This window comes from Mirounga angustirostris, unplaced genomic scaffold (assembly GCF_029215605.1).
Source record: "Mirounga angustirostris isolate CCGP_5_RB_7025 unplaced genomic scaffold, mMirAng1.0.hap1 SCAF_14, whole genome shotgun sequence".
Lineage (NCBI taxonomy): Eukaryota > Metazoa > Chordata > Mammalia > Carnivora > Phocidae > Mirounga > Mirounga angustirostris.
Window position 1 is genome coordinate 64393393 of NW_026991722.1, and position 19313 is coordinate 64412705.

At 48.7% G+C, this 19313-nt stretch overlaps 1 protein-coding gene across 2 annotated transcripts; it reads left to right on the forward strand.

Annotated features, from left to right (window-relative positions):
• The first annotated feature begins 3 nt into the window (after positions 1-3).
• ZNF74 (zinc finger protein 74) lies at positions 4-18245 on the forward strand. Of its 2 annotated transcripts, none has more exons than XM_045887160.3 (5): positions 4-533; positions 884-969; positions 11043-11169; positions 11611-11709; positions 12634-18245. In XM_045887160.3, exons 1-5 carry the CDS (start codon positions 500-502, stop codon positions 14295-14297), a joined length of 2010 nt encoding a protein of 669 aa, XP_045743116.1. In that variant the 5' UTR covers positions 4-499; the 3' UTR covers positions 14298-18245. The 2 variants fall into 2 exon arrangements, with proteins under 2 accessions (XP_045743116.1, XP_045743114.2); XM_045887158.3 differs by having other exon boundaries at positions 11614-11709.
• The last annotated feature ends 1068 nt before the right edge of the window (positions 18246-19313 follow it).

Below are 19313 nucleotides of genomic sequence, written 5' to 3' on the forward strand. Positions count from 1 at the left end.
CAGGCGCACTTGCCCGCAGCGGTCGCCGGGTTTCTCCTTTGTGGCAGTCGGTGGGCTTTTGTGGGAGGCCGGTCCTCTTGCTCGCGCATCCTTCCGACCGTCGGTCGGTCTGTCCGTCCGCCGCGGGGCCTGTCTGACGGACGCGCTCTGCGGCCCCTGGCTCCTGACGGCTGAGCCTGAGGCCGGCCCTGGTCCCGGCCCGCAGTGTCCCGGGCGGAGTGTGTGACGGGCTGCGTGGGGCGGGGGTGATGGGGCGTGAGCTCAGCCTGGGGTGTGGGGCGCTTGCTGAGCCTGCCTGACCCCGACCTTGGCGGTGGGGGGTCCGCAGGGGGCTTCGCGTGCGTGACCGTGCAGCGGGGACTGCGTGTGCGACCCCCCGGGGCCCCCCTGCAGGCTGTCCCTGAGCCCCAGGAGCAGGACCCGCGCCTCTGGGCCTGGCCTGGGGCCCAGGAGGCTGCAGAGCTGCCCACGCTTCCGGGGAACGCTGCCGAGGGGCGCCATGGAGACCCCTGCCCCGAAGCCCCAGGAGACAGGTACAGTTGGCTCTTCTAGTCAGTGGGTCTGTGGACTTGCGCTTGAGGAGACTGACACTCAGAGAGATCAGGCTAGTTTCCCAGAAGCACCTAACAAAGTCAGGCCTTCTGCATTCATACCGTGCACACCCGTTTGTTTCCACTTCTCAGGCATGCTGAAGAGGAAGGGAATGGCAGTTTTTCCTTCAGATTGTGCCAGATGTTGGGGCTCGCTCCCCACCTCACCTGCAGGGGACGGTTCCTGACTCCTCTGATCCTCCCCCATGCCAGGGGTGGAGTGGGCTTTAGCTCAGCCATGCACCTGGTAGCTATGGGAAGAACAGCCCCTTTGACTCATTTCTCCTCCCCAGCTCTGCCCTCTCAGGAGCCTGCTCTTACCCTCAAAAAGAATCCAGAGGATAAATTGGGTCAGGGTCTCCCGGAAGCCAGTTCCGAGGTGAGTGGTTGTCTTTTCTTCCTTCTGAACATCTCTTTCTTTATGAAGAGGGTTGGCATTTTTCCCCTGCCCAGGATTTTCAGTCATCCAAAGACACACACACACACCCCAACCTGGGGGCCTGCTCTCCCTTCCTCAGGAAGCTCTGGGCATGGGAACAGCTCCAATTGAACAGAGTCCAGGTGTGCCCTTGAAATGAGTGCCCCTTGCAGCCTCGTTCAGCCCAATGGGTGGGTCGTTTGCCCAGGACCTGTTTGTGAAACACTATACCAGGAGCTGTGAGGAATGGTTTTAGTGGAACCCGAGCATGTAGATGACAGCTCACATGAGATCACTTCAGTCATCTCCACATGCAGGCCTAGGGGATGGTCCTCATCTGGGGGAGTTTTCTGGGATGGAATCAGGTAGGGGGGTGTGAAAGCACTGAAGGAAGGCTGCGTTGCAGCACCAGGGTAAGAGTGATGGGGGGGGGGGGGCGCCTGGGTGGCTCAGATGGTTAAGCGTCTGCCTTCGGCTCAGGTCATGATCTCAGGGTCCTGGGATCGAGTCCCGCATCGGGCTCCCTGCTCCTTGGGAGCCTGCTTCTCCCTCTGCCTCTCTCTCTCTGTCTCTAATGAATAAATAAATAAAATCTTTTAAAAATTTTAAAAAAAGAATTAAAAAAAAAAAGAGTGACGGTAGGGGGTGCATCCCTGTGTGCTTTTCCTCTCTGCGGGGACCCTGAAATGGGGCTGTCAAGGAAGAACCTGGAGTTTTAGAGGATCTGGGAGCTCAATAAGGAATTGGCCTTGGGGCCACTTCTGCAGCTAAGTAGGGCCCAAATCCCTCCTTTCACAGACTTTGGGTCTTGTTTCTCATTTTGTTCTACCACCTAAACCACCCCCATCCCTCACAGTATTTAAAAGGGTACAGCTGATAAGGAGAGCTTGCAGTAGTGAAAAAGTCTGGAGGGTTGAGGGTCCCTTTGACTCAGGATTTAGTGATTCTGTTAACCTCCCACTTGAAAGGGGTCTGATTACAGAAAAAAAAATAACTATAAAACATTATGAGATGTGCCTAGCTTCTGTAATGTGTTAGAATGGTCTGTCATTCTATAATAAACTCAAGAGACATGACAGTCAAATGTAGTACATGATCTTTGACAGGCCACAGGTCCAAAAAACTCAATCAAAGGCAGTTTGGGACAATTGAGGAAATTTGAAAATGGATTTATCTTAGATCATATGTTATCAGCATTGAATTTTTTGGGTGTGATGATCCCACTGTAATTGGATAAGAGAATATACTTAGGATATACAAGGTGAAGCCCATAGTGTGAGATGTCATGATGTCTGCAACTTACCTTCAAATGATTCAGCAAAAAGTACATGTGCGTGTCTGTGTGTGTGCTTGTAAGTGACTACCTCAAGGTGGTATCCTTCTTGTGCATAGGTGTTATTCCTAAAAGATCAGCTTCTTAGATCCTTGAGTAACTGGTCCTCCTCTCCTGAGTATTCTTCTCTCCTGGCAGCCCCACTCAGACTCACAGTCAAGTGTTTTGCTCTCCTGGGACATCCCAGACAATCTGTTCTGATTTCCCCACTAGTTTCATTACCACACATCTGCATTTGACTCCCATACCTGCCCCCTGGAATTTGTTTCCTATCCTACAGAATGAAGATTCACGGGACATGGGCTTCTCCCAGTGGGAATAATCCCCAGACAGGCCTGTGCAAGGCTCAGATCCTACTCTGCCCTTCCCAGTTGACACCCCCACACAGAAGCCATGTAGCCTCTGATAGTCCCCTTTCTCCAGCACCACATTCTGACATCTCTGGAGCTTTGTTTCTGCCCATGTTTTTCCTTTCCTCTGCCAACACCATGACCATTATGCTTCATTCCTGCATGCCTCAGTTATGGGTATGTTCTCAGCATGTGTCATCACCCCCACCTTCTCATCTCCCTGAAATCCAGTGGGTTTTTTGCATCACATTTATTGAGGTGTAATTTATATACAGTAAAGTCCTCTGATTTTAAGTAGAGGATTTGATGAGTTTTGGCAAATGTGTACAGTTGTGTGACCAGCACCACAATCATAAACTAGAATGTTTCCATCACCCAAAAAGTTCCTTCATGCCCCTTTGCAGTCTGTCCTCTCCCCCTGCTCCTTGGCAACCACAATTTTGTCTTTTTAAGAATTTCTTATGGAAATATATAGTATGTAGTCTTTGGTTTCTTTTTAAAAAGATTTTATTTTTAAGTAATCTCTACACCCAATGTGGGGCTCAAACCCACAGCCCTGAGATCAAGAGTTGCTCTACTAACTGAACCAGCTAGGTGCCCCACATAGTCTTTGGTTTCTAATTTCACTTAGCATAATGCTTTTGAGTTCATGTCTTTATGTGAATCAGTAGTTTGTTCCTTTTTATTGCTGAGTAATATACCATTTGTATTAGGTTACAAGGGCTGCCATAGCAATTTATTGTCTCAATTCTGGAAGTTCAAGATCAGGATGTCAGCAGGGTTGGTTTCTTCTGAGGCCTCTCTTCTTGGTTTGTGAAGGTACCTTCTCCCAGTGTCTTCACATGGTCTTTCTCTGTACATGTCTGGCTCCCAAATTTCCTTTTTTTTATAAGGACACCAGCCCTATTGGATGATGACTTACCATAATGACCTCATTTTACCTTAATTATCTCTTTAAAGACCCTATCTCCAAATATAGTCATTTTTCTGAGGTACTGTGGGCTAGGGCTTCAACATATGAATTTGGAGGGATCACAACTCAGCACAAAACACCATTGTATGGGTATTTACAATTTGTTCATTAGGGGACATTAGGTTGTTTCCAAGTTTTGGCTATTACGAGTAAAACCTGCTATAAATGTTTGAGTACAAATATAGACATGTGCTTTAATTTCTCTTGAATGAACATCTGAGTGGAATTGCTGAGTCAGATAATAAATGTATATTTAATTATCAATGTTATCGGTTATTTCCAAGAGCCATCTTTTGGTTTCATTGATTTTCTCTATTGCTTTTCTATTCCTATTTCATTTATTTCAGATCCTTATTATTTCTTTCCTTTACTTATTTTGGTTTCTTAAAATTGAAACTCAGATATTGATCTGACACCTTTCTTCTTTTCTCATATAGCATCCAATGCTATAAATTTCCCTCTAAGCACTGCCTTAGCTACATCCCACAAGTTTTATATTGTATTTTCACTTTTATTCAGTTCAAAATAGTTCCAGTTTCTGTTATGATTTCTTCTTCAACCATGTGTATTTAGGAATGTGTTGTTTAATTTCCAAATATTTGGAGGATCTTTTCCTAGATATCTTTCTATTATAGATTTCTTTTTTTTTTTTTTTAAGATTTTATTTATTTATTTGACAGAGAGAGACACAGCAAGAGAGGGAACACAAGCAGGGGGAGTGGGAGAGGGAGAAGCAGGAAGCCAGATGCGGGGCTTGATCCCAGGACCCTGGGATCATGACCTGAGCCAAAGGCAGACACTTAATGACTGATCCATCCAGGTGCCTCTCTATTATAGATTTCTAATTTAATTCTGTTGTAGTTAGAGAAGGAACTTTGTATGATTTGCCTTTTTTCAAATTTACTAATATTTATTTTATTGCCCAGGATGTGTTTTATCTTGGTAAATGTTCTGTATGCACTTGAAAAGAATGTGCCTTCTGCTTTTGTCAGCTAGAGTGTTCTGTGAATGTCAATTAAGTCCTTAAGTCGAATGATGTGTTAATCAATTGTTCTGTATCCTTACATATTTTCTACTTAGGTGTTCTATCAATTATTGAGAGAGATTACTGTTGCAATTCCAAGTATAATAGTGGATTTGTCTGTTTTTCTTCAGTCCTATCAAGTTTTTGCTTTATGTATTTTGAAGCTCTGTTAGTAGGAACATGTATATTTAAGATTGTTGTGAGCTCTTAATGAATTGATGTTGTGGTAATGATCATTACATAATCATGTAATGATTATTATATAACACCTCTCTTTGTCTCTGATGATGTCCTTTGCTTTGAAATCTGCTTTGTCTAATGTTAATATTGCCACTTCAGCTTTCTTTTGATTGGTATTTGCAGATTATATCTTTTCTCATTCTTCCCCTTTTAATCTACCTTTCTCTTTGTTTTTAAAGTGGGTTTCTATAGTTGATGTATGTATGGTTGGGTCTTAATTTTTAAATTCAATTTGACAATCTCTAATTTCCAATTGGAGTATTAAGACCATTCACATTTAATGTAAGTATTGATATGGATGGATTTACATCTGCCATTTTGTTATTTGTGTTCTATATGTCTTGTGTTTCTTTTGTTTCTGTTTCTCCCTTAACGCATTCTTTTGAGGTAAACAAATACTGTTTTAGTATACTCTTCTTTTTTTTTAATTTTTTTTTAAGATTTTTAAAATTTATTTATTTGACAGAGAGAGAGACAGTGAGAGAGGGAACACAAGCAGGAGGAATGGGAATGGGAGAGGAAGAAGCAGGCTCCCCGCGGAGCAGGGAGCCTGATGCGGGGCTCGATCCCAGGACCCTGGGATCATGACCCGAGCCGAAGGGCAGACGCTTAACGACTGAGCCACTTATTGGCTAATGCCATCCACTATTGGCACCTGCCATCCACCAGCCCCTCAGATGAGCGCCCCTGTTTTAGTATACTCTTAATTTTTCTGATTTTATTAACTTGTTTTTTCCTTTTAGTTACTTTATTGGATGCTGGAGTGAATTTTACTTTGTTGAGTATTGGCTTTTTTTGGAATTCCTTAAATATTTAAGGAATTTGTTCTGGGATGCATTGAAATTACTTAGTATCAGTTGGATCATTTCAAAGCTTCTTCTTTAGGTTTTGTTCAGGTGGGGCCAGAGGGGGCGCCTGAGTGGCTCAGTTGGTTAAGTGTCTGCCTTTGCGGGTCAGGTCATGATCCCAGGGTCCTTGGATTGAGCCCCACATCGGGCTCCCTGCTCACAGGGAGCTTGCTTCTCCCTCTGCCTGCCACTCCCCCTGCTTGTGCTCTCTCTTTCTGTGTGTCAAATAAATATACTCTTTTTTAAAAAAAAAAAAAAGTGGGGCCAGAGAAGTCTTTAGTCTTGGGCTAATTTTGTCAGACCACTGAAGCTGTCCTCTCCTGGGGACTTTACTCAGTGCCCATATAGTAGGAGGACATTCTACTCTGGCTGGTCAGAACATAAACCACTCCCAGCCTTGTGTGAGTTTTAATGATTGTTCTGCCTACTTCTTTCTGGTGTTTCTTTTCCTGGTTTGGGGGTGTTTCTTCCCAGGCACATGCCTGTTGGTCCTCAGTCGGTCTCAAGTGGATCCAGAGATCTGAGTCTGTGAAACTCCCTCTGCTCTGGCATGTTGCCCTGGAGATTTTAATCTCCTGGACTCCCTAAACTCTGTTCTTCTTCAACTTGGTGAGGCCACAGGCTCTGTCTGGGTTCCACCTGCCCGCACTGCCGTCTGGAAACCTTCCAGGTAGGAAGATGGGGTGGTTGTAGGGCTCATTTTGTTTCCCTTCTCTCAGTGGTCTGTGTTCTGAGCTGCAGCTTGGCCAGTGTCTTGAAATCAATCATGGTTTTGTACATTTTGCCCAGTTTACTAGTTGTTTGAGGTAAGAGGGCAAATCTGGTCCTTGTTACTGTTTTGTGTCTGGAACAGGAAAGCCAATTTTGACCAGGCTGCTGCTTCACTCCTCCAGCCCACACTCAGAAGCTGTTGTCCCTCTCTCCTGCCTTCCCTCTGTCCATCCTGCTGCAGAATACAAGCATCCTCACCCTGGAGTACCTGTCTTCCAACTCTGGCCAGAGCGGCACCTCCCACTCCTCCTCCTCTGATGCCAGAGCTCCGATAGCATGAAGTCTCAGGACGCACAGCTCGGCCACCTCAGCTCACTGTACTCCCAAAGCCCAACTCACCCCATTTCTGGGCCCTTAGCCTCTCTGCTGTGGTGTGCCCCTTCCTGTCACGATTCTGGATGCGGCACAGACTACTCTTTGTTCTTTTCTCATCGGGCCGGGGGCAGGGTCTCCAGCCTCCTGGTGTGCCCAGCCAGAGGGCTAGGAGACGGCCATGTGGGGACTCACAGATGCTGGGTCCTTTCCTTGGGACCCAAGACTGGCATACTTCTACCCCACTTCATTTTCTCCTCAACCACAGGAGGCCCCACTGCTCCCAGTCCTTTCCCCCTAGCTGGAGAAACTGAGGCTCGAGGAAACTAGGCGGCCGGACCAAAATGGTACAGCTAATCCCTGCTCTGCTTTGATTTTCCTTCTTCTTTGAAAATTTACAGAACCGGTATTTGCTGTGTAACAAAATTCCTCAGCAAAGTCTGTTACTAATCTCCTTTCCCCACACCTATGGTCACATTTCCCTGAGGCATCCAGTGTCCTCAGTTTTGACATTTACTCTTCCACATCTCTCCCCTGGTTCACGTACGCAGACCCCAGAGTACACAAGACACAGGGCTTCAGCGTGTCGTTTTAAAAATGGGATTGTACTGTGTACATTCCAGTGCTGCCCTTTGTTCGAATTGGTGTATAATTCACATACCATAAAATCCACCCTTTGCAAGCGTACAATTCGGTGGTTTTGAGTGCATTCACAGGGTAGTGCAACTGTTACCACAGTCCATTTCCTCAGCCCAGTAAGAACCCCTGTGCCCAACAACAGTCACTCTAGCTCCCAGCAACCGCTAGTTTGTCTTTTTGTCTCTCTGTATTTGCTTATTCTGGGCATTTCACATAAATGGGATCACACAGTATGTAGCCGCCTTCTTCTGGCCTCCTTCCCTTAGTATAACGTACAGCGCCTATCTTTGGCTGGCTGCATTATTTTCCACGGCCGGCCTGTGTGCATGTACCCTAACTTAGCCAGCTGTCCTAATGCCTTGGTTGGTTGGTTTGGGGTAAGAACAGTGCCGCGATCCCCCGCCTTGCATTTGCTTCCTTATGTGCAGGAACTTTTGTTTCTGCCATGCGAGGACCCAAAGGGTATAACAATTCCCACTCCACCAGAAATGCTTCCTCATGGCCGGAATACTAGGTTTTCATTGGTGCTACTCACTCTGATTAGGGAAAACGCGTGACCTTATTTTTGTTTCGATTTACATTTTCCTGACAAGAAATCATTAGTCTTCTCATAGTCCATTGGAAATTTGCAGTTCTTCCTCCTTGAGTGGCTTTTTCATATTTTTAAGATTTTGAAACATTTAAACAGAATAAGCACAACCTTCTATGTACCTACTTTGCAAAATTAATGTCTAACTTCTGTCATATTGGTTCCGAATCGTTTTAAAAAATGAAACATTGCAGGTAAAGGCAGGTGCATCCTCCCCCACATCTCCCTTCTCCCCTGCCCTCCTCAGTCTGTGATAGTTTCAGAGGACAGTGACTAACAGCAAACACCATGGGGCACCTGCCATCCACCAGCCCCTCAGATGAGCGCTTCACACGTAGTAGTAATTCACTGGATCCTCACAGTGATGCCATGACCCAGGGACTATTAGCAGACAAGGCAACTGAGGCACCCCCGACTCATAGAGCTAGTAAGGGCAAGAGTGGGGAGCCCACGTGGGCCACTGAGCTCGGAACCTGTGCCCTTACCCACCAGGCAGCAGACCTAGATGCATATCACAGTGGGCACAGTTCTCCTCAGCCTGCTTTTGTAACCACTGCCGCACTCTTAATCGCTCCCCACAGGACAGGTTACTCCACTGTGTTCGTTTCCACTGCTGCACTGTATCCTGTTGTGTATTCATCCCTACCAGTGGGCTGCAGCATGTTTCCAGTGTTTTCTTAGCCACTGCAGGCTGGATAGGAATCTCACAGTGGGCTTTCGGACACAGAGAACACACTCTCTCAGCTTTACTAGAGATGATAGAATAGGTTTCGCTTTCCAAAATGGATGTCCCCCTTACCCCTGTCCAACGGTGTAAGACCCTCCCATTTCCCCATGGACCAGCCCACACTTGGTATTTCCAGGCTTTAAACATTTTGCCTCTGCTACATGTGAAATGGTATCTTTCTGTTTTCTCATTTCGGGATGTCTAGTGTGACTGAGTGTCTCTTCATGTGCTGCTTAATCATTTGCCAGTCTTCTGTGAATTGTCTGCTTATGCTCTATGCCCATTTTCTTTTTTTCTTTTTTCTTAGCGTTTTGTTAAGTGTTGCCTGCAGAAAACATAAACTTTTGGGGCGCCTGGGTGGCTCAGTCGGTTAAGCATCTGCCTTTGGCTCAGGTCATGATCCCAGGGTCCTGGGATCAAGCCCCGAGTCGGGCTCCCTGTTCAGCGGGCTGTCTGCTTCTCCCTGCCCCTCTGCCCACTCGTGTTCACTCTCTCAAATCAATAAAATCTTCAAAAAAGGAAAACGTAAACTTTAATAGAGCAAATGGAAATCTGGTTTCCGGGTTTGCTGTCAGACCGGCCAGGGACTTATGGAATTGTATCCCAGAAGCCCCCACATTTAGATTCTTGCTGCATCTGGAGTTGCATTTTGTGTGTGGTATAAAGAGGGGCCTTATCTTTCCTCCTGTTTTATGTTGGTGTTTGTCTTAGCATGGGTTGCCATAACAAAATACCCTGACTTGGCAGCTTCAACTGCAGAAATTGATTTCCTCACAGTTCCAGAGGCAGGAAGTCTGAGATCAGGGTGCCGGCAGGGTCCGGTTTGCTGCAGCTCTCTACCTGGCTCTCGCGGTGCTCTCGGGCGGTCTGTCCTCAGAAGGCATGGGCTGGGGGTGGGGGGAGGATCTCTTTTGTCCTCTTCTCAGAGGCCACCAGGCTTGTCAGATCAGGGCCCACCTTTATGACCCCACGTAACTTCAGCTACCTCCTAAAGACCCTGTCTCCAAACACAATCACGTTGGAAGGGAGGGCTTCCACATAGGAATTTCAGGGGGACACAGTTTAGTCTGCAGCAACATTGAGAATTATCTAAAAGTATAAACCACTTTTAGAGCTAAAGGGCAAAGCTCTTGGGACCCCAAAGGATTTCCCCACTCTTCCCGACTGCCTGGTAGTCACAAGTCCTCTCAAGGCTTGACGTTCCGCACCCCTGTGCCTGACCATGGGTGCTGATGCAGACCCAGGGTTTCCAGAGAAACCTGGTGACCCCTGGGAGCTTGGCCGCATGCCAGTCACTCCCAGCAAACAGGTAGGTGGGAGCCAGGCCTCCCCTGCTTAGTTTATTCTTCATTCTTATGTCTAATGTAATGCCCTGTCTACAATTTAAGCCAGACTCCCATGGCGCCCGCATCTTTAAAGAGCGAACCACCCTTGCCACCTTAGGTTGGCACCCTGATGGGTTTTGAGAGCTTATTTGCTGGCAAGAGGGACCCAGGGTGGGATTTGGAGCATGGAGAGCAAGAGGAACATTGGGGATGGTAACCTGGAGGCTCCAGAGTGGGTGAGGAGCCCCAGTCAGCAGAAGAGCCTGGGGTTCTAGAACAGGAGTGCGTGCAAGTGTCAGTGACCAGGGCTGGGGAGGGTAGGCACAGGTCAGTACACGGGCCCAGGGAAGGCAGGGGAGCAGGGGTCCCATGGGAAGGTGTGGGACACAGGCAGGAAGAACTGAGAGTGGCTCCCTTGGTCTCTTGCTGACAGAACTTGCTGATAAGTACAGAGTTTCCTTCGTTAGGTTGTGGTAATGGCTTCCTGTCCAGAGTAGGGTCCTTTTGCGATGGTGAGATTTGAGTAGGGCTTCTGGGTTCTTTGTACTATTCTTTTAAGTTCTTAAGTTTGACATTCTTAACCCTGGGAAGCATAGCGTCTTACCCAGAACTTACAGCAGCCTCCAGCCCACAGAGGCACCAGCACCCAGGCTGGCCGGGTAGCTTGGCCCTCCCAGTCTAGAAGGCCGGGTCCACTTGGCAAGTCCCGGCCCCGGCGTGGTGTGTATGTTGGGGCTGTATGATAGATGGCCTATAGCACAACCTTCCATACTCAGGAGAAGGTCACCAGAGGTTAACCCTTCATTCCTAAGGTCCTCAATCGACGTGTGGCTCCCTTGGAACCATGAACACAGTCCGAATCAGTCCCGTCCTGGGCAAATGAGAATGTGCATGTCATTCCAGGAATCAGTGACTTTCAAGGATGTGGCTGTGGACTTCACCCAGGAGGAGTGGGGCCAGCTAGACTCCCCTCAGAGGGCCTTGTACCGTGACGTGATGCTGGAGAACTACCAGAACCTTCTTTCCCTGGGTAAGACAGCTCCTCGAAGCCCAGTGTGCAGTCTGGCCATTCTGCCATGCCATAGGTATTACCAAGCCTCCCTTCGGTGCCGGCCCTGGTGCAGGCCCTGCAGGATGTGGGAGATGTGGTTGCTGCACTCACACTGGGGCTGGGCAGTGCATGTAACTGCCAGCATCCTTGCCTGAGGTGGGGCTGGTCCCGGGCTGGAGCCAGAAGAGAGGGAGAGGGTGGACAGGGGCCTGGGAGGCCAGCCTGCCCTGGAGCTTTCCGAGGGAGACAGGGCAGGGCCTCAGTACCTATGGGGTCCGCAGAGTGCACCCTTGAGTTTGGGTTCTGAGTGTAAGATCCCCCATCCCTGGGGATGGCACACACCTTGGGTGCTGGCCCGGACAGCCCCACCCTGGGGAGCCACAGCACGCAGAACCACACACACCACTTCCTCCCTGCAAGCAGGACCCCCAGTCTGTAAGCCGGATGTGATCTCCCACCTGGAACGAGGCGAGGAGCCGTGGCAGATGCCCAGAGAAGTCCCTGGAGGGGCTTGTTCAGGTGAGTGGGGGACACAGTGGAAGGACATGCAGACTCCTGCCTCACAGGACCACCCCCCACCCGCCTCCTTGTGGTCCTGCTTCCCTTCCTTCCTTCAACACACACACAGCACCACCGGCATGTGGGGAACCCTGCTGGAAATACATCGGTGAGCAAAACAGGCAAAGACATCTGCCTTCAACTGGCAGGAGACAGAAGTCATGTCTATATCTCTGGAAACATTTCACAAGTGGCACTTGTTGGATGGACAGGGGCGGGGCGTATGTGTGGACCTGGGGTCCAGGGCCTCCCTCACCAAGAAGAAGGCAGAGTCAGCCTGGGGGTGCGGAGAGGTGGGGATCACAGTTCGCAGAGGTGACTCAGAGGGGGACGGCCCTCCAGGGACGTGAAACTGACAAGAGATAAATTTAGCTTTTAAAGAAATGTACATACATCTCAGGGCCAGAGCACACATTTACAGTTTGCAAGCGTTCTGAAGGAAAGACGGAAGAGAGGCGGTCTGGAGGCAGTCTCTTCCCTCCTGGCACCAGGGAGAATTTAGCTACAATTAGCATTTCTGGACTTGTGTTTACCCCGTGTTCACACCCAGCCCCGACCCAGTTCCAACACACAGCCGTCTCTCAGTCGATGTCTCAATATGTCATGTCCAACTGCCAGACCCCGTGAGCCCTGCTCCGTCCCTGGCCCCCTGGCTCGATTTGGAGTTCCCCGGCTCCTCCTCCTCCCCGCCCCTTGTGGGCTTGCGGTCCATCTCACCCAAGATGCGAGATGCGTGCCCCTTGGCTCTGGCCCTCGGGCCTTCGGGCACTCTGGCTGTTGGCCGGCCCTCTCTGTGCTTATCGGAGCCCCTATCCGACCTCAGTCTGGGCTCTAGTGGCAGGGCTCTGCCTGCTTACGGAAGATTGCATTTCCTGTTTCTTATAGAAGAGGAGCCCGGGCCTGGGGTGAAGGACAGGCCGTGTCAACAGCAGGGCGTTTACAAGGAAGAGCCTTGCCAGGAGCCGATCACCGAGCCACTGGGGCGGTCCGGGGTCCAGAGCCCCGGTCCGGGCATCGGGCAGGCCCGCGAGGGCCCCGCAGCTGCTCCCGTGCGGGTTGAGGCTGCGCTGCGGAGGTCAGCACCAGGCAGCAGTGGGGACGCTCCCCCAGAGGGGCGCTGGCACGGCCACAAGGCTTCGGAGAAGGATTTCCCCCCTGGGTGCACCCTCTTCACCTCCCAGACCATTCCTGCCCAAGGAGACCCTCCTGGCGGGCCCACCGAGAGCCTCCAGTCCGGCGAGGCGGCCCCCAGGCAGCAGAGCGCGGGCCCGGGGAGAGGCCCCGGCAAGTCCGGCGAGCGCGGCGAACACCCACCGGCGAGCCGGCAGCGGGGGGCGGCGGCCGGGGCCGGCCTCTTGGCGTGCGGCGAGTGCGGGAAGGCCTTCCGGCGGAGCTCGTCCCTGACCCTGCACCGGCGGTGGCACGCCCGGGAGAAAGCCTACAAATGCCACGAGTGCGGCAAGGCCTTCACCTGGAGCACCAACCTCATCGAGCACCAGCGCATCCACACCGGGGAGAAGCCGTTCTTCTGCGGCGAGTGCGGGAAGGCCTTCAGCTGCCACTCATCGCTGAATGTGCACCACCGGATCCACACGGGCGAGCGGCCCTACAAGTGCAGCGCCTGCGAGAAGGCCTTCAGCTGCAGCTCGCTGCTCAACATGCACCTGCGCGTGCACACGGGTGAGAAGCCCTACCAGTGCGGCGCGTGCGGCAAGGCCTTCAACCAGAGGACACACCTGACGCGCCACCAGCGCATTCACACCGGCGAGAAGCCCTACCAGTGCGGCGCATGCGGCAAGGCCTTCACCTGCCACTCGTCCCTGACCGTGCACGAGAAGATCCACAACGGGGACAAGCCGTTCAAGTGCGGCGAGTGCGGCAAGGCCTTCAGCAGCCGCTCGCGCCTCACGCTGCACCAGCGCATCCACACGGGCGAGAAGCCGTTCAAGTGCAACGAGTGCGGCAAGGCCTTCAGCTGCCACTCCTACCTCGTCGTGCACCAGCGCATCCACAGCGGCGAGAAGCCGTTCAAGTGCAACGAGTGCGGCAAGGCCTTCAGCTCCCACTCCTACCTCATCGTGCACCAGCGCATCCACACCGGGGAGAAGCCCTTTGACTGCAGCCGCTGCTGGAAGGCTTTCAGCTGCCACTCGTCCCTCATCGTGCACCAGCGCATCCACACTGGGGAGAAGCCCTACAAATGTGGCGAGTGCGGCAAGGCCTTCAGCCAGAATCACTGTCTCATCAAACATCAGAAGATCCACGCCGGGGAGAAGTCATTCAGATGTAACGAGTGTGGGGAAATGTTCGGCTGGAGCGCCCACCTCATGGAACACCAGAGAAGACACAGCGAGGAGAAGCCCTTTGCCATCCAGTTCAACGAGCACCTGCTGAGCACTTACTACGTGCCGGGAGGCCTGCTAGGCACGGGGGGCGCGGGCGTGAGCAGCGTGGATCCGATTGATGCCCTGGACGTGGCAAAGCTCCTGTGTGCAGTGCAGCCCTCAGCCGGCAGGACTTCACCGCTGGGCAGCGAGCCTGGAAATTAGTGCGGTGTGCCCACCCTCAGCCTCGCTCCTTCCCTAGAAAGCACAGCAGCTCGGATATGCACAGCCTGCCCATGCCTCCACAGTAGAGACTGGCCCTGCCGCCTGTGCCCATGTCCCACGCGCTGGGACAACTCTCTCAGAGGTCATCGCCACCCCAGCGAGCATTCCACTGTAGGAGAGAAGAGCCGAGGGCCATCTGAGGATGTCCCGTCGTCCTGCTTTCCTTAATGAGCTTGCAAGACACTGACATGGAGAATAGGTCTTTCCTGCAGACAGAAAGAAGGTATATTGATCATTGTGTCCTCGGACAGGCTTCTGGCATGATCTCGATCAGGAATTTCCTTTGTACGCGGTTATGTTTAGAATGATAATGATGATAATAAAAACAAACAGAAGAGTTATGAACAGTATTCCAAGTGAACGTCAGTATATTCCAGGAGGGGAGAATGATCTTGAATGGTGAGGGTTTAGGAAAAGGCAGATTTCCTGGACTCACCTCACTGAAGCAGCTCTACCACAGAGTCATCTGGTAGTGACAGCACCTCTGCCTCGGGAGCATGGCCCGGCTTCGGCGCAGCCGGGTCCTGACATGCCAGCATCGGGCCTGGCCATCTAGTCCCCACTGGGAAATGGCGAGCACACAGGTGGGTGCTCGGCGTCCATCCCGGGTCTAGTGTTGGGATAGATGTGTCTAGAAGCGTGCCTTCACCCTGCAGGGCCTCCCTCTGCTCCAGTGAGCTCAGCTCGCCGGCTCAGCCCTACGGGAGGAGCCCCTCCATGGAGCCTGTTCCGTGTTCTCTGCAGCGGTGGGCGGGGTTCATCTGGAATTAATGTTCGTTCCGCTCAGTCCCAAGCAAGTCTAAGCTGCTTTCTCAGTGATAATACTTTACATTTATATAGAGAGCTATAGTTTATGAAATGCTTTTTAGTATACTTTTTAAATTATGGCAGCAAAATAACTACATTTCGGGAAATGTGGAAGTAAGGAAGAAGACCCCCATAATTCCTAATAAACTGCATTTCGCACTTTGATACATTACCTTCTGCTTATTTCAAAATGGATTTTTACATTACTGCAAATATAGTGTATATATCATTTTAATCTTTTTTTTCCACCTAGCTGCATAGCAGAATTTTTCCCCACGTAACTGAACTGTCTGGAGTTATAATTCTCAGTGGAGAACATCCATTAGATGTTCCTTTGTTGAATGTTGAGGTTATTTCCATGTTTTCACTATTATAGATCATTTCACTGTTATAACCCATTCTTCATAGAGCATCTTTTTGCATTATACTTCTTTAGCGTTTTCTCAGATTTCTAAAAGTGAAAATTTTGAGATAAAGGAAATGAACAACCTCAGGAATCATTTTTGTATGGTTTTGGTGGTGTGTAAAGTCACACCATTTCATTAGGAAGAAATCGTCAGCAATAGTGGTCAGGTAGGAACGTCCCCCGCATGGCATCTCCCGAGACGGGGGCCTCCCAGCTCAAAGCTGGGTGTCCAGACCGTCTTCGTTCAGGGCACGGTGACCACACAGCGATGCTCCTGGGCACCTGCCACCCCACTGCATTCCTCCAGAGTGTGCAAGCGGGCCTCCCATAACACGGTCCCCAGGGTCGCATCGTGGCAGTCACAGTCGCTTATCTGACAAGTAGGAAAAGTCCTATTGTACAGCTGCATTTGTAAAAGACAAATACAGCCTGGGCTTAATTCATCATTATCACACTCATTTTTCTCCTTATTTCAAAAGAACTTAAAATGAAAACATCTCTGTGGGGCCCTGGACACAGTGGCTGCTGTCAGCCCTGCAGTGAGTACTTCGAGGTACTCAGCTGAGTGGCACCTTATTATCACTGTACTTTGCACCTTCAATAGCTAATGAGGTTGGATATTGAACATGCTTTGATTCTTGGTCTTTTATCTTGAAAATAATTTGAATATACCCTTCCCCCTCTTTTCATTGGAGACTTGATGTCTTTCTTTCATTTACATATAAACTTTTTTTTTCCCCTGCTTACACAAGCAATATGTATGTGCTGAAGAAATTTGGAAAAATATTCAGGAAATTGTAAGAATGAAAGTATCCCTCAGTATCAGTTCATAGGCCACCGCCAGAGGTGCATTTACTTCTGGTTCTTTTCTGTGCACAAAGAATATGCCTTTGCTTTTAAGGCAAAACTAGATTCATTCTCTGCATGTTATTTTTATCTTTTTCCGTGTAACGTTTTATGGTGAGCATTTTCCACATTACAAAATATTTTTCAGAAACATTATTGATGGCTGTATCTTTCTCTGTCTTCTCATTGTATCAGGATTGGTCTGTTCATTTATTGTTGAACATCATTATCTGTACCTATAAATAATTCTGGAACATAAATGCCGTTTTGCCCTTTGATCACTTCCTCAGAATGAATTCTGAGAAGTGGAGTTCATGGGCAGAGTTCACAAACATTGCAAAGCTGTTTCTAGGTCGAACCCAGCACAACATTCTTAATTCTCCCACATGGGCCCCAAGAGCATCCCTTTCCCTGCAGCCTTGCACATACTTGGCTTCATCTCCACTTTTTGTATTTACCATTTTGATACATCAAGAGTGTTAACTCGTTCATGTTTTTTGACCTTTTTCTTCTCTTTGTATGAATTGTCTATTCCATTCTTTGTTCTTATACACACACACACACACAGCACCTTGGCACATACATTTTTATCTTTGTTACCACATTTTTAATGTACAGAGATGTTCAAATTCTGTGCAATTGAGTCTTTTTGGTCTTTTTCTTTATATTTTTCCTTGGCCCTTAGAAAGCCCCTTCTTTAAATCCTCTTTTGGTTCCATATTTTGCATTTAACTCTTACATCCATCTGTTTGGGATGCAGATCCCTACATCATTCTAGAATGGCACTCTTCACTGTTCCTTAGACCTCTCTTTTCTGTTTGTAGCTTCATAATTCACTTTATATGTAGTAGGACTGACCAGGACAGTATTTTCAGTAGGCTTTTTAAAGGGTTTTTTAAAAATCTGTTCTTCCAGATAACCCAGGATTCTTTTTCTCAGAGCTCAACCTCTTCTTGCCCCTGCACACCTCATTGGGATTTTGATTAGAATTAACTAGTGTGTGAAGAATTCCAACAGTCCTATATAACATTCAATCTTCACATCAAAGCACCAGTCATTCAAATCTGCCTCTAACCACCAGAAAAGCCGTATAGTTTTTTCTTCATAGGTGTTCTTACATATATGTTCAATACATATGTTTATTGTTGAGTTCATTCTAATTTTGTGGGTTTTCTAAGTCGGGTCTTTCTGTTTTATGTAGGACAACTATTGATTGTATATATCTTTTTGTATATTTATTTTATATCTAGCAACTTCATTGAATTATTCTAGGTCTCTAACAATTTACTATTTTATTGCACTTTCTAGGTAATCTGTCATATAACCTGGAAATAAAAAGCTTGCCTCTCCTTTTCATATAGATAGCCTTTTGTTTTGTTTCTTTTTAAAACCCACGTTGGCTAGTGCTTCCAGAACAGCACTCAGTGTTGGTGGCAGTGGTCATCTGTGGCAGATTCTATTTGGGGTAGGGGACCAACGTGTGTCACCTCAAAACACTTTGACCTCTAAAGATTCTGTTACAGCCGGGGTGACCACATGGCCCAATTCTGAACATCAAGGCTCAGGTGGAAATCTGCTAAGATTTGGGGAAAGTCTTTGCTTTGTATTCCTCCCCCTCCCCCTCTTCCTGCCTAGAACTTGGATGCAATGCCTGGAGGTATAGTAGCCATCTTGTAACCATGAGATAACTGAGGACAAAAGTCACATGTAGTGAAATGGAAAAATAGAAGGATCCTAGGCCTTGGAAGAAATTTTTGAGCAGCTATTTCAGCCACCAACATTCAACTTTCTGAGTTCTTGTGCATAAGAAAATAAACAACTTAAGTCCATTTGTCATTCCTCACAGTTGTTTCATTCCTCACTGGCACAGCATCTGGACCTTTATCTTGACTTGAAGGGAGACAGATTTGCTCTTTCACCATTAGGTGAAATACCAACTGTTGGCCATGACTGCTTGTTTATCACATTAATGAACTATCTTTATAGACCTGATTTGCTAAGACTTAAAAAGTCAGGACTGGATGCTGATTTTTACCAAACACCTTCTTGGCATACCTCAAAAATGATTCTGTGGGTTTCCTACCTTGTTATGAAGATATAATTGGATTTATAAAAAGATTTTTTAACATTCTATCTTCTCTGCATTACTAAAATAAACCCCATTCACCAGGGGTGCATTTACATTTACTACACATGAACTCACTTCTCTAGGGCTTTGGGTGCAACAAGCAGAATTGTTCAACAGGGAGCCCAAGATTTCATTCAGGTTTTGCCTGGCAGTGAATAACCTGGGATGGGAATTTCTCCTGCACTCGGCAGGAAGCGTTGCCCCAAATTCAGCTCCTCTCAGCGGCTAGACACCACTGCTAGGATCGTTCTCCTGCTTGCTCAAAAAAAAAGGTGAAATGGAGGTGGGGGGCCTCCCTGAGAATATGGCATGGTGGCTGGGATGGAACCCATAGAGGATCCCAATTTACAGGATGTCTGCAAGGAGATGCACCAGATGCTACAGATTTCTAGATGATGAGTTAGGACTGACTTAATGTGAATTGTTTAAACAACAGATACTTATTTTGTAACTAGTACAATGAGCAAAATATAGGGTCCATGGCTCTTCCTATAGCTCTTCTCCAGAATGACACTGTTGTTCCTATCCTGACCAAAGCTGTGATGTGACTGACAGGAGGGAGCCCAGGAGCACACACCTGCTCCCAGCCAAGCCCACCCCCTCCACCCCAGGGCTGGCAGCAAGCCTTGCTCCTTGCCAGTCTGCCTCCAGGGAGGCGGTACCAGTGGGAGCCACAGGCAGAGACCGCCAACTAAGAATGAGGGCAGTGGGATAAAAGAGAGTCGGCCTTTGCGCCACCAGGGCACCAGAGGTCCAAGAGACTCTGCTA

What these genes read in the sequence shown, in the direction of transcription:
- ZNF74 (XM_045887160.3), top strand. Translation starts at nt 500, where the DNA reads ATGGAGACCCCTGCCCCGAAGCCCCAGGAGACAG. An exon ending in CCCGAAGCCCCAGGAGACAG is followed by an intron (nt 534 to 883) that starts GTACAGTTGGCT and finishes TCTCCTCCCCAG; the next exon opens with CTCTGCCCTCTCAGGAGCCT. An exon ending in CCAGAACCTTCTTTCCCTGG is followed by an intron (nt 11,170 to 11,610) that starts GTAAGACAGCTC and finishes CCTCCCTGCAAG; the next exon opens with CAGGACCCCCAGTCTGTAAG.